General features: G+C 39.1%; 1 protein-coding gene across 1 annotated transcript in view; it reads left to right on the top strand.

The window, feature by feature from the left end:
• The window catches only part of NEPRO (nucleolus and neural progenitor protein), a 100,472-nt gene that overhangs the window by 23,866 nt on the left and 61,630 nt on the right, over positions 1 to 14,976 (top strand). The window contains 2 exon segments of the mRNA XM_053707795.1: positions 1,323 to 1,408; positions 9,059 to 9,078. Of these exon segments, the coding sequence (XP_053563770.1) occupies positions 1,323 to 1,408; positions 9,059 to 9,078 (106 nt within the window).

Here is a 14,976-nt window from a genome sequence, read left to right as displayed (position 1 = left end):
CCTAGTTTAAAGGGACAGTCAACCCAAAAATTATTATAACCGCACCTCTGATATTGCCTTCTCTGGCTTGGAATACTATTTAGACTTATCCAATACGCTGCACAAGAGTTCAGTTAATGTGCCCGTGTAATTATATTCCAAACAAGAAGCCCAAGATAAAATGAGTCTAAATAGTATTCCAAGCCAGAGAAGGCATTGTCAGAGGTGCGGTGCTCAGTGTCAGGAGAGTGAGTCCCAGTTACGGCGTATGCTGCTTGCTGGAGTCCATGCTGTAAGTAGCATGAAACAGAGGGTATTGGGACAGGACTTCAGCAGCACAGGTAAGGGGACAATACATTATTTTAGCACCGCTATCAAACAGATTCAGTACAGATCAGTGATCTGCTAACATATGATTTTATTGTGAGTTAAAATCCATCAAACCTTGCTGCAGGAGTCAGTACACCTATCTGCCCACTACACATTTCCACCCACAGTAACTGAAGCACACATTCTATATGCAACACTGGGGATTTATTAGTTTGTAAACCGCTCTGCTACTGAGCGTTTTTTTTAGTTCCATACTTAAAAAGTCCCTCTTGAAAAAAACGGTGCATTGCGCATGCGTTAAACACGGGAACCATGAATTTCAAGAAACTCCAGCCACCAATTTCTTTAAAAGACCTTTATTCTTTTGTCTTGGGTCCCATTGATAATACAACGTTTCAAGCCAGCATTACTAGAGCCTAATGCTGTCTTGAAACGTTGTATTATCAATGGGACCCAAGACAAAAGAATAAAGATCTTTTAAAGAAATTGGTGGCTGGAGTTTCTTGAAATTCATGGACTTTGGTGATACTTGGCAAGTCTGTTGCTCCGTGCCCCACTGAAAGAAAATTTGGTGTGCTGTTTCCACTATTTTTGATTAAACACGGGAACCCGCAGGATAGACTTCATTCAGTGGAAGCTGGAGTGACGTCAGGAAAGGAGGGGTCAGACGGCCATTTCAAAACGGCCAGAGGAATACTAGTAAGTCTTTTTACTTGAAAAATATATTTACATCAACATTAAGCTACAGTTTGCTGTACAAATACATTATCTGAATAAGTTATAAAAATTTTTGGATTGACTGTCCCTTTAATGTAGCTAACATTGTGCTGTCTTTTTAAAAAGCTCCTTGGTTATGTTTGGTAAATGGGATTTGCACACATTTCACAGAGAGTAACCAGTTCCTAGAATAAACATACAACTTAGGGAAGTTTTTATAAATTTTCGTTTGGTTTATTAGTGACTGCATTATGTGATATGACACAAGTCATTTGTTCTTATTTTCTTTCGTTTAGGTGGAGCAATGTTTAAAACGTTTAACAGCGATGGATTTAAAAGGCTCAGTTCAAGAGATGTTAGATCTTTGTCCAAAATATATTGGGTAAGGGAAGAAACTTATAAATGGTTTGTTATTGTCACAACCAGTTAACTCCTTCACGCTGTTAGGACATTCCATGTCGTCCTATTAGCACTGGGCTTTAACGCTGTTAGGATGTAATGGACCATCCTACCTCATACGCCATCCTGCAGCTTCCCCCTTTGATGAAGTCAAGAATCAGCCTGGGGGCGTGCCTAGCAGCATAGGCAGTCCCCCATGATCCGATCCCTGGCTTTTAAATCAAATGATTGCATCGATGATTGCGTGGTTTCATTTTTACTAATCATGTTTACATCGGGACAAACTATTGTACCAGCACAAAGGGGTTACGTTTACTGTTTGCAAACAGCTTGTGTTTGCTTTTTATTAAAGACCTTATTCTACTAAAAAAGTACATTGTATGCTTTGCTCATCAAGTTGTTGAGAAAAATATGAGTATTTAAAATCTTTGTGCAGTATATTCCCTTTCATACATGTAATACATTGGGGCAGTGCTTTCTGCTTTCAAAATAACCCCATCCAGCAGGCCAGGTTTTCAGAATATTCCCATATGGTCACAACACATTTGACTGAGCTTGACCATACAGATACTGTCTGCTCTAAAATAAAAACCCAACACCAAGAATGGGGTGCAGATTACCAGAGCTTTTGTTTAAAGCATAACATAATAAACAAGTTGTGTGTGCCACCCACTTAAAAAATAGTCTTTCTCTTGTAAGATGTATCGAGTCCACGGATTCATCCTTTACTTGTGGGATATTCTCCTTCCCAACAGGAAGTGGCAAAGAGAGCACACAGCAGAGCTGTCCATATAGCTCCCCCTCTAGCTCCACCCCCCAGTCATTCTCTTTGCCGGCTCTAAGCAATCGGAAGGGTAAAGTGAATGTGGTGTTAGAATTGTAGTTTTTATTTTCTACAAGCAAGAGTTTATTTTAAATGGTACCGGTGTGTACTATTTACTCTCTAGCAGAAAGGGGATGAAGATTTCTGCAGGGAGGAAGATGATTTTAGCATGTTGTAACTAAAATCCACTGCTGTTCCCACACAGGACTGAGGAGTACAAGAGGACTTAAGTTGGGGGGAACGGTTTGCAGGTTAGGCTGCAATGAGGTATGTTGAGTCATTTATTTCTAGACAAGACTGTGATAATGCTAGAAAAGACTGTTAATATTCCCATGAGGGAGGGTAAGCTGTATTCAGAGACTAAGTATGGAATTTCAAGCTTACATAACAGGGCTAGTTTATGCTGGTTGACACTACTTCAGGGCAAACGGTTTTTTATTGAAAATATCGTTTTTTTGAGACACTTTGAAGGTTCCTTTGAGTTTCTTTCAGGGGTTATTACCCACATGGCTATTACTAAAACACTTGGGAGTGTTTCTTTAGGCCTCACAAGCACCGGAGTGAGGTGGGAGGGGCCTAATTTCGCGCCTCAGATGCGCAGTTATTTTGACTAGAAGTTCAGGCTGTTTCACATGGAGGGTCCTGCTGCAGTTTGAGGGCCTATAAGAAGCTTTTCCCCCACAAATATTGTTCCTAAGGGAAGGTAGGGCCACAGCAGAGCTGTGGCAAGGTGCTGAATTTTCTTTAACCGTTTTTTTTTTTACTACTGTCGATCCGGTTTGGGCATTAAGGGGTTAATCGTTTCATTTGCTAGTGATGCAATCTAACTAATGCTTTAGGTACATACTGTAAAAATTTCGAAAAGTTTGCTGCATTTTTTCACTGTTTTGCAAAATTGTGTGCCTTTTTTATCTCTTAAAGGCACAGAACCGTTTTTTTCAAAGTGTGTTTTTACTTGATTAAAGTGATTTCCAAGCCTGTTTATATTACTACTAGTCTGTTAAACATGTCTGACACCAAGGAAAGTCCTTGTTCAATGTGTTTAGAAGCCATGGTGGAACCCCCTCTCAGAATGTGTCCCACTTGTACTGATATGTCTATACACTTTAACCCTTTAGTGACAGCTGACGTACCAGGTACGTCAGTGAAAAACTGTCACTTAATGACAATTGACGTACCTGGTACGTCAGCCGGTAAAACGAGCGCTGCAAGCGATCGGTGATCGCTTCAGCTGCTCTAACCGTATTGCTACAATGCCTGCATGTTGAGGCATTGTGCAATACGTAACTAAACTGCCGGGGAGCTTCAGATCTTAAACTCCCGGCAGTTTAGTGCATCGGAAGCATTTGATCGCTTCCGATGCTGGCCCCTGACATGTTGAGTGCCTTGTTGGGTAAAGGCACTCAGCATATGATGTTTTTTTTTTAAAAATAAAATAAGGGAACATTTAAAATAAAATAAAATAAAATATCTATATACTTTGCCTGCAGACAATATGGTGTCTGCAGGCAAGATGGTGCCGGGTGCTGCCCTTCTAAGGGCATGGCTTCAGTCTGGAGGGTGTTCCTAGCTTGCCTCATCATTAGAGGCAGGCTAGTAACATCCAATCAGAAATTGCCTCTAAATGTGATCACTTGTTAGAGTGATCACCATTTGGCTGATCAAGTCAATATTTGTAAATATTGACTATGACCACCATGGATCTGCCTCCCTCTCCTCACTTGTTGTTTAGTGAAGGAGAGAGACAGATCTGTATTGAGAGGGAGAGTGCCATTGCATTTAAATTTTGAAAAATATCAGACCCAAAGGCTCTTTTCAGAGCCACTCTGTTGTTGGTATATATATATATATATATTTTTTATATATATATATATATATATATATATATATATATATATATATATATATATATATATATATATATATAAATATATAATTTTTAACCCCATCTGTGCCATTGATCTCTGCATAAGCATTGATCTTGCACAGGAGCACACAGCAGCACCTTTTTTTGCTGTCTGCATTTTTTTAGGGGTTAATTTAAAAATATAATTTTTTAAATTAATTTTTTATATCGCTGCTTTAGGCATTGATTATAGTTAATATTTTTAGGCGTATTTTTAGGCGTTGATATCACTGCATTGATATACAGGCTCTTCTAAGAGTCATTAACACCTTCTGTGCGCAGATCACTGCTTTAGGCGGTGGTTAATATTTATTTAATTTTATTGTAAGACCCAAAGTCTCTTATAATAGCAATTAACCCCTTTTTTGCTGCAGATAACTGCTTTATCACTGCTTAGGCATTTATTTAAATTTATTAAATTTTTTTTGTAAGAGCCATTAACGTAGGTTCTGTGCGTAGATCACTGCTTAGGCATTGATTAATTTTATTGTAAGACCCAAAGCCATTAACCCCTTTTTGTGCCGCAGATCACTGCTTTAGGCATTGATATCACTGCTATTTAATTTGTTTGTAAAAGCCATTAACCCCTTTTCTGCAGCAGATCACTGCTTTAGGCATTGATATCACTGCTATTTTTTTTTTTTGTAAAAGCCATTAACCCCTTTTGTGCCGCAGATCACTGCTTTAGGCATTGATATCACTGCTATTTAATTTGTTAATTTTAATTTTATTGTAAGACCCAAAGTCTATTATAATAGCCATTAACCCCTTTTGTGCTGCAGATAACTGCTTTATCACTGCTTAGGCATTTATTTAAATTTATTTAATTTTTTTTGTAAGAGCCATTAACGTAGGTTCTGTGCGTAGATCACTGCTTAGGCATTGATTAATTTTATTGTAAGACCCAAAGCCATTAACCCCTTTTTGTGCCGCAGATCACTGCTTTAGGCATTGATATCACTGCTATTTAATTTGTTTGTAAAAGCCATTAACCCCTTTTGTGCCGCAGATCACTGCTTTAGGCATTGATATCACTGCTATTTTTTTTTTTTTGTAAAAGCCATTAACCCCTTTTGTGCCGCAGATCACTGCTTTAGGCATTGATATCACTGCTATTTAATTTGTTAATTTTAATTTTATTGTAAGACCCAAAGTGTATTATAATAGCCATTAACCCCTTTTGTGCTGCAGATAACTGCTTTATCACTGCTTAAGCATTAATTTAATTTTTTTTGTAAGAGCCATTAACGTAGGTTCTGTGCGTAGATCACTGCTTAGGCATTGATTAATTTTATTGTAAGACCCAAAGCCATTAACCCCTTTTGTGCCGCAGATCACTGCTTTAGGCATTGATATTGCTGCTATTTAATTTGTTTGTAAAAGCCATTAACCCCTTTTGTGCCGCAGATCACTGCTTTAGGCATTGATATCACTGCTATTTAATTTGTTTGTAAAAGCCATTAACCCCTTTTGTGCCGCAGATCACTGCTTTAGGCATTGATATCACTGCTATTTAATTTGTTTGTAAAAGCCATTAACCCCTTCTGTGTGTAGATCACTGCTTTAGGCATTAATATATATTTATAATGGCACAGCGTTTTTATACTGCTGACGAGGCTTATGCCATCCTGGCTTCAGATTCTGATGCCTCTGCCTCTGACGCAGGCTCTGATTTTGACCCTGGTCAGTGCTCAGATACATCATCTAGTGAAATAAGTGTATCTAGAAATGAATCTAGTGCTAGTGATGTATCTGTGGCTTCTGAGCCCCCTGCCAGAAGGAGACGTGTTGCTCCAGCTGCTGAGGAGTGGGTAGTGCATAATCTCCAGAGGCCAGATATCCCTCCTTTCACAGAAAATCCTGGCATCAATCTGGATGTCACAGGATTTACCCCCCTTCAATTTATGCAGCTTTTTATGGGGGATGATGTTTTGGGGAACATTGTCTCCCAAACTAATGTGTATGCCCAGCAATTCCGTGCTGCTAAGCCTCAGTCTTTTTGGGCAAAGCAGCAATGGGCCCCCATTGACGTGTCAGAATTTCTAAAATTCTGGGCACTCACAATGCTGATGGGCATAATCAAGAAGCCATCCATCCGCTCCTACTGGAGCACTAGCCCCATCTGCTGTACCCCCATTTACAGACAGTCTATGCCTAGGCAAAGGTATGAAATGATACTTCGTTTCATGCATTTTAATGACAACAGCCTTTGCCTCCCTAGGGAGCATCCCCAATTTGACAGGCTGTACAAGATCCGCCCCCTGATAACCCACTTCACTGCCAGGTTTGCAGAGGCTTATACACCTGGAAAGAATATATGCATAGATGAATCCCTGATGAAGTATAAGGGAAGGCTGGGATTCAAGCAGTATATTCCTTCCAAGCGCTCCAGGTATGGAGTGAAAGTGTATAAGCTCTGTGAGAGCGACAGTGGGTATACTCAGGCCTTCCGGGTGTATGAGGGAAAGGATACCCAGCTTGACCCTCCGGGTTGCCCAGAACATATGGGAACCAGTGGCAAGATTGTCTGGGACCTAATTCAACCCCTAATGAACAAAGGGTACCACTTGTATCTTGATAATTTCTATACAAGTGTCCTTTTATTCAAACTACTGTATTGTTTTGATACAGTAGCTTGCGGTACTATCCGTAAGAACCGCATAGGATTCCCAGAGCAACTGTCACGCACCCGGCTACGAAGGGGGGAGACCTCAGCTCTGCGCCAAGAGGAGCTCTTGGCAGTCAAATATAGAGACAAGAAGGATGTATACCTTCTCAGCACCATCCACACTGAAAGGACTGTGGAGGTCTCTGTACGTGGCACAGCTGAGGTCACAAACAAGCCAGTGTGCATCAAGGCCTATAATCGGCATATGGGTGGGGTTGATCTGGCAGATCAGCTGCTTCAACCCTACCTAATTATGCGGAAGACAAGGGCCTGGTACAAAAAGGTTGCAATTTATCTTATGCAAATTGCAACCTACAACGCTTTCTTGTTGAACAAAAAAGCAAATCCCGAAATGAAACTCACTTTCTTTCATGTAATTAACAAGAGTCCATGAGCTAGTGACGTATGGGATATACATTCCTACCAGGAGGGGCAAAGTTTCCCAAACCTTAAAATGCCTATAAATACACCCCTCACCACACCCACAAATCAGTTTTACAAACTTTGCCTCCAAGGGAGGTGGTGAAGTAAGTTTGTGCTAGATTCTACGTTGATATGCGCTCCGCAGCAAGTTGGAGCCCGGTTTTCCTCTCAGCGTGCAGTGAATGTCAGAGGGATGTGAAGAGAGTATTGCCTATTGAATGCAGTGATCTCCTTCTACGGGGTCTATTTCATAAGGTTCTCTGTTATCGGTCGTAGAGATTCATCTCTTACCTCCCTTTTCAGATCGACGATATACTCTTATATTTACCATTTCCTCTACTGATTCTCGTTTCAGTACTGGTTTGGCTTTCTACAAACATGTAGATGAGTGTCCTGGGGTAAGTAAGTCTTATTTTCTGTGACACTCTAAGCTATGGTTGGGCACTTTATTTATAAAGTTCTAAATATATGTATTCAAACATTTATTTGCCTTGACTCAGAATGTTCAACTTTCCTTATTTCCAGACAGTCAGTTTCATATTTGGGATTATGCATTGAATTATCATATTTTTTCTTACCTCAAAAATTTGACTTTTTTCCCTGTGGGCTGTTAGGCTCGCGGGGGCTGAAAATGCTTCATTTTATTGCGTCATTCTTGGCGCGGACTTTTTTGGCGCAAAAATTCTTTTCCGTTTCCGGCGTCATACGTGTCGCCGGAAGTTGCGTCATTTTTTGACGTTATTTTGCGTCAAAGATGTCGGCGTTCCGGATGTGGCGTCATTTTTGGCGCCAAAAGCATTTAGGCGCCAAATAATGTGGGCGTCTTTTTTGGCGCTAAAAAATATGGGCGTCATTTTTGTCTCCACATTATTTAAGTCTCTTTATTTATTGCTTCTGGTTGCTAGAAGCTTGTTCACTGGCATTTTTTTCCCATTCCTGAAACTGTCATTTAAGGAATTTGATCAATTTTGCTTTATATGTTGTTTTTTTCTTTTACATATTGCAAGATGTTCCACGTTGCAACTGAGTCAGAAGATACTACAGGAAAATCACTGCACAGTGCTGGAGCTACCAAGCTAAGTCTGCTATAATCTTTTGGTATCTGTTTTCTCCAGCTGTTATTTGTATTGCATGTCATGTCAAACTTATTAATGCAGATAAAATTTCCTTTAGTACTGTTACATTACCTGTTGCTGTCCGTCAACATCTAATTTTCAGAGTGTTCCTGATAACATAAGAGATTTTATTTTTTAAATCCATTAAGAAGGCTATGTCTGTTATTTCTCCTTCTAGTATACATAAAAGTCTTTTAAAACTTCTCTTTTTTTCAGATGAATTTTTAAATGAACATCATCATTCTGATACTGATAATGGTTCTTCTGGTTCAGAGGTTTCTGTCTCAGAGGTTGATGCTGATAAATCTTTGTATTTGTTCAAGATGGAATTTATTCGTTCTTTACTTAAAGAAGTGTTATTTGCATTAGAAATAGAGGATTCTGGTCCTCTTGATACTAAATGTAAACGTTTAAATAAGGTTTTTAAATCTCCTGTAGTTATTCCAGAAGTGTTTTATCTCCCTGATGCTATTTCTGAAGTAATTTCCAGGGAATGGAATAATTTGGGTAATTTATTTACTCCTTCTAGACGTTTAAGCAAATTATATCCTGTGCCATCTGACAGATTAGAGTTTTTTGGGACAAAAATCCCTAAGGTTATGGGGCTGTCTCTACTCCTGCTAATGTACTACTATTCCTATGGCAGATAGTACTTCATTTAAGGATCCTTTAGATAGGAAAATTGAATCTTTTCTAAGAAAAGCTTACTTATGTTCAGGTAATCTTCTTAGACCTGCTATATTTTTAGCGGATGTTGCTGCAGCTTCAACTTTTTGGTTAGAAGCTTTAGCGCAACAAGTAACAGATCATAATTTTATAGCATTATTATTATTCTATAACATGCTAATAATTTTATTGGTGATACCATCTTTTGATATCATTAGAGTTGATGTCAGGTATATATCTCTAGCTATTTTAGCTAGAAAAGCTTTATGGATTAAACTTGGAATGCTGACATGTCTTCTAAGTCAACTTTGCTTTCCCTTTCTTTCCAGGGTAAATAATCATTTCGTTCCTTTCCTCACAACAAGGAACAAAAGCCTGATCCTTCATCCTCAGGAGCGGTATCAGTTTGGAAACTATTTCCAGTTTGGAATATATCCAAGCCTTATAGAAACCTATAGCCAGCTCCTAAGTATCTATGAAGGTGCGGCCCTTATTCCAGCTCAGCTGGTATGGGGCAGATTACGTTTTCTTCAAAGAAATTTGGATCAATTCCGTTCTTAATCTCTGGTTTCAGAAACATTGTTTCAGAAAGGTACAGAATTGGCTTCAAGTTAAGGCCTCCTGCTAAGAGATTCTTTTCTTTCCCGTGTCCCAGTTGACACAGCAAGGCTCAGCATTTCTGAAATGTGTTTCAGATCTAGAGTTGGCTGGAGTATTTATGCCAGTTCCAGTTCTGGAACAGGGGCTGGGGTTTTATTTTATCTCTTCATTGTACCAAAGAAGGTCAATTCCTTCAGACCAGTTCTGGATCTATCATTATTGAATTGTTATGTTAGGATACCAACATTCAAGATGGTTACTGTAGGACTATCCTGCCTTTTGTTTAGCAAGGGCATTATATGTCTACAATAGATTTACAGGATGTGTATCTGCATATTCCGATTCATCCAGATCACTTTTAGTGTCTGAGATTCTCTTTTTAGACAAGCATTACCAGTTTTGTGGCTCTACTGTTTGGCCTAGCCTCAGTTCCAAGGATTTTTTTCAAAGGTTCTCGGTGCCCTTCTTTCTGTAATCAGAGAATAGGGTTTTGGTATTTCCTTATTTGGACGATATCTTGGTACTTGCTCAGTCTTCTCATTTTCGAAGAATCTCATACGAATCGACTTGTGTTGTTTCTTCAAGTTCATGGTTGGAGGATCAATTTACCAATCAGTTCATTGATTCCTCAGACAAGGGTAACCTTTTTAGGTTTCTAGATAAATTCAGTGTCTATGACTCTGTCCTTGTCAGACAAGAGAAGTTTAACATTGATATCAGCTTGTCAAAACCTTCAGTCACAATCATTCCCTTTGGTAGCCTTATGCATGGAAATGTTGGGTCTTAGGACTGCCGCATCAGATGCGATCTCCTTTGCTCGTTTTCACATGCGACCTCTTCAGCTCTGTATGCTGAACCAATGGTGCAGGGATTACTCAAAGATATCTCAATTAATATCTTTAAACCGATTTTACGACACTCTCTGACATGGTGGACAGATCACCATCGTTTAGTTCAGGGGGCTTCTTTGTTCTTCCGACCTGGACTATAATCTCAACAGATACAAGTCTTACAGGTTGGGGAGCTGTGTGGGGGTATCTGACGGCACAAGGGGTTTGGGAATCTCAGGAGGTGAGATTTCCGATCAATATTTTGGAACTCCGTGCAATTTTCAGAGCTCTTCAGTCTTGGCCTCTTCTGAAGAGAGAGTTGTTCATTGTTTTCAGATAAGACAATGTCACAACTGTGGCATACATCAATCATCAAGGAGAGACTCACAGTCCTCTGGCTATGAAAGAAGTATCTCGAATTTTGGTTTGGGCGGAATCCAGCTCCTGTCTAATCTCTGCGGTTTATATCCCAGGTATGGACAATTGGAAAGCGGATTATCTCAGTCGCCAAACGTTGCATCCGGGCGAATGGTCTCTTCACCCAGAGGTATTTCTTCAGATTGTTCAAATGTGGGAACTTCCAGAAATAGATCTGATGGCTTCTCATCTAAACAAGAAACTTCCCAGGTATCTGTCCAGATCCCGGGATCCTCAGGCGGAGGCAGTGGATGCATTTTCACTTCCTTGGAAGTATCATCCTGCCTATATCTTTCCGCCTCTAGTTCTTCTTCCAAGAGTAATCTCCAAGATTCTGAAGGAATGCTCGTTTGTTCTGCTGGTAGCTCCGGCATGGCCTCACAGGTTTTGGTATGCGGATCCTGTCTGGATGGCCTCTTGCCAACCGTGGACTCTTCCGTTAAGACCAGACCTTTTGTCTCAAGGTCCTTTTTTCCATCAGGATCTGAAATCCTTAAATTTAAAGGTATGGAGATTGAACGCTTGATTCTTGGTCAAAGAGGTTTCTCTGACTCTGTGATTAATACTATGTTACAGGCTCGTAAATCTGTATCCAGAGAGATATATTATAGAGTCTGGAAGACTTATATTTCTTGGTGTCTTTCTCATCATTTTTCTTGGCATTCTTTTAGAATACCGAGAATATTACAATTTCTTCAGGATGGTTTAGATAAGGGTTTGTCCGCAAGTTCCTTGAAAGGTCAAATCTCTGCTCTTTCTGTTCTTTTTCACAGAAAGATTGCTATTCTTCCTGATATTCATTGTTTTGTACAAGCTTTGGTTCGTATAAAGCCTGTCATTAAGTCAATTTCTCCTCCTTGGAGTTTGAATTTGGTTCTGGGGGCTCTTCAAGCTCCTCCATTTGAACCTATGCATTCATTGGATATTAAATTACTTTCTTGGAAAGTTTTGTTCCTTTTGGCCATCTCTTCTGCCAGAAGAGTTTCTGAATTATCTGCTCTTTCTTGTGAGTCTCCTTTTCTGATTCTTCATCAGGATAAGGCGGTGTTGCGAACTTCTTTTGAATTTTTACCTAAAGTTGTGAATTCCAACAACATTAGTAGAGAAATTGTGGTTCCTTCATTATGTCCTAATCCTAAGAATTCTAAGGAGAAATCGTTGCATTCTTTGGATGTTGTTAGAGCTTTGAAATATTATGTTGAAGCTACGAAATCTTTCTGTAAGACTTCTAGTCTATTTGTTATCTTTTTCCGGTTCTAGGAAAGGCCAGAAAGCTTCTGCCATTTCTTTGGCATCTTGGTTGAAATCTTTAATTCATCTTGCCTATGTTGAGTCGGGTAAAATTCCGCCTCAGAGAATTACAGCTCATTCTACTAGGTCAGTATCTACTTCCTGGGCGTTTAGGAATGAAGCTTCGGTTGACCAGATCTGCAAAGCAGCAACTTGGTCCTCTTTGCATACTTTTACTAAATTCTACCATTTTGATGTATTTTCTTCTTCTGAAGCAGTTTTTGGTAGAAAAGTTCTTCAGGCAGCGGTTTCAGTTTGAATCTTCTGCTTATGTTTTTTGTTAAACTTTATTTTGGGTGTGGATTATTTTCAGCAGAAATTGGCTGTCTTTATTTTATCCCTCCCTCTCTAGTGACTCTTGTGTGGAAAGATCCACATCTTGGGTAGTCATTATCCCATACGTCACTAGCTCATGGACTCTTGCTAATTACATGAAAGAAAACATAATTTATGTAAGAACTTACCTGATAAATTCATTTCTTTCATATTAGCAAGAGTCCATGAGGCCCACCCTTTTTTGTGGTGGTTATGATTTTTTTGTATAAAGCACAATTATTCCAATTCCTTATTTTATATGCTTCGCACTTTTTTTCTTATCACCCCACTTCTTGGCTATTCGTTAAACTGATTTGTGGGTGTGGTGAGGGGTGTATTTATAGGCATTTTAAGGTTTGGGAAACTTTGCCCCTCCTGGTAGGAATGTATATCCCATACGTCACTAGCTCATGGACTCTTGTTAATATGAAAGAAATGAATTTATCAGGTAAGTTCTTACATAAATTATGTTTTTTTGCAGTTCCAGCTCCAGGTCATTTCGGTGATTTTGTACCAAGATGCACCTGCTCCCCAGGCGGTGATGGGGGAAAGCAGAGTTGGGGCTACCCACTTTATTTTTAAAATTCCTCATACTACCACACAGCAGAAACCACAAAAAAGATGCAGAGTCTGCTATAAAAGGGGGCTGAGAAAGGATACCACATTCTACTGTCCTGATTGCCCTGGACAACCTGGACTCTGCATTGGTGACTGCTTTAAACGCTACCATACATTGGTGAAATTTTAATTTTTTTTACATTTACTGTTCCTGAATTTATTTTTATTTTTTACTTTTACTGCTCCAGACTTTTTCTTTGCAATAATTTACAACAGGATCTCCTAAATTAGAGTAAAAAAGCAGTGTGTGTGTAAAACTGAAAATTGAAAAATTACCACCATACACTGTCTCCAATTTGTTTGGCTAAAACGGTTCCATCAAAGGCATCAAAGCACTCCATATACAATACTTTGGGGTGTCAACATTTCAAATATATACACTTTCATGCCAATAAATAGACCTGGGGTATGCGATTGGCCCCAAACTAAAGATAGGCCTATGAGAAGAAATACTCTCACTTTTAACTAAAATTACAAGACATAAAATTCTAACAGAACCTTCCCAAACTTCTGGCAAACCTATACATGGGGGGCATAGGTGTACTCAGGAGGTCTTATAGAAAACAACCTGTATTGTGTTTTTGCAATAACTTACAACAGGCTCTCCTAAATTATAGTCAAACAATGTAAAACTGAAAATTAAAAAATTACCACCATACACTGTCTCCATTTTTTTTGGCTAAAACGGTTCCATCAAAGGCATCAAAGCACTACATATACAATACCTTGGGGTGTTTACATTTCAAATATATAAACTTTCATGACAATAAATAGTCCTGGGGTAATGCGCTTGGCCCCAAACTAAAGATAGGCCTATCAGAAGAAATACTCAATGCAATGCAAGTCATAAAATTGTAACAGAACCTTCCCAAAATCCTGGCAAACCTATACATGGGGGGTATAGATGTACTCAGGAGGTCTTACAGAAAACAACCTGGACTGTTTTCTTGCAATAACTTTTACTACATTCTCCAAAATCACAGCCAAAAAGCAATGTGTGTGTAAAAATAAAAAATACCACCACACACATTCTCCAAAGACTGGCGATTGAATTAGTGCATGGAAAGTGTTAAAATACCAGCATTTGAAATACCCTAGGGTGTCTACTTTTCAAAAATATATGGTTTGTTGGGGGTAAATTACATTGGCTGGCTTCAGAAATGTTCCAAATAGGACATGGGTGCATGATGACAGATGTGAAAATTTCAAGTTGGAAAACTGGAATGCGCCACCTAAAAATAAGGCCTTTTAGCCCCCAGGGAACCCAACACACCTATACATGGGTGGTATCACTGTACTCAGGAGATGTTGTTGAACACATGTTGAGGTGTTTTTTGACAGTAACACATAACAGAAATTGAGAATCCATGCCTAAAGTACAATGTGTATGAAAAATAACACAAAAAAATGACTACCCAAAAGTTTGCCAAAGACTGGTGCTTGAATTAGTGCATGGAAAGTGTTAAATACCAGCATTTGAAATACCCTAGGGTGTCTACTTTTCAAAAATATATGGTTTGTTGGGGGTAAATTACATTGGCTGGCTTCAGAAATGTTCCAAATAGGACATGGGTGCATGATGACAGATGTGAAAATTTCAAGTTGGAAAACTGGAATGCGCCCCCTAAAAATAAGGCCTTTTAGCCCCCAGGGAACCCAACACACCTATACATGGGTGGTATCACTGTACTCAGGAGATGTTGTTGAACACATATTGAGGTGTTTTTTGACAGTAACACATAACAGGAATTGAGAATCCATGCCTAAATTACAATGTGTATGAAAAATAACACAAAAAAATGACTACCTAAAAGTTTGCCAAAGACTGGTGCTTGAATTAGTGCATGGAAAGTGTTAAAATACCAGCATTTGAAATACCC

The sequence above is a fragment of the Bombina bombina genome, chromosome 3 (genome assembly GCF_027579735.1).
Source record: "Bombina bombina isolate aBomBom1 chromosome 3, aBomBom1.pri, whole genome shotgun sequence".
Classification (NCBI taxonomy): Eukaryota; Metazoa; Chordata; class Amphibia; order Anura; family Bombinatoridae; genus Bombina; species Bombina bombina.
The sequence above is the reverse complement of the archived record's forward strand: the minus strand, read 5'-3'. Positions and strand labels throughout refer to the sequence as shown.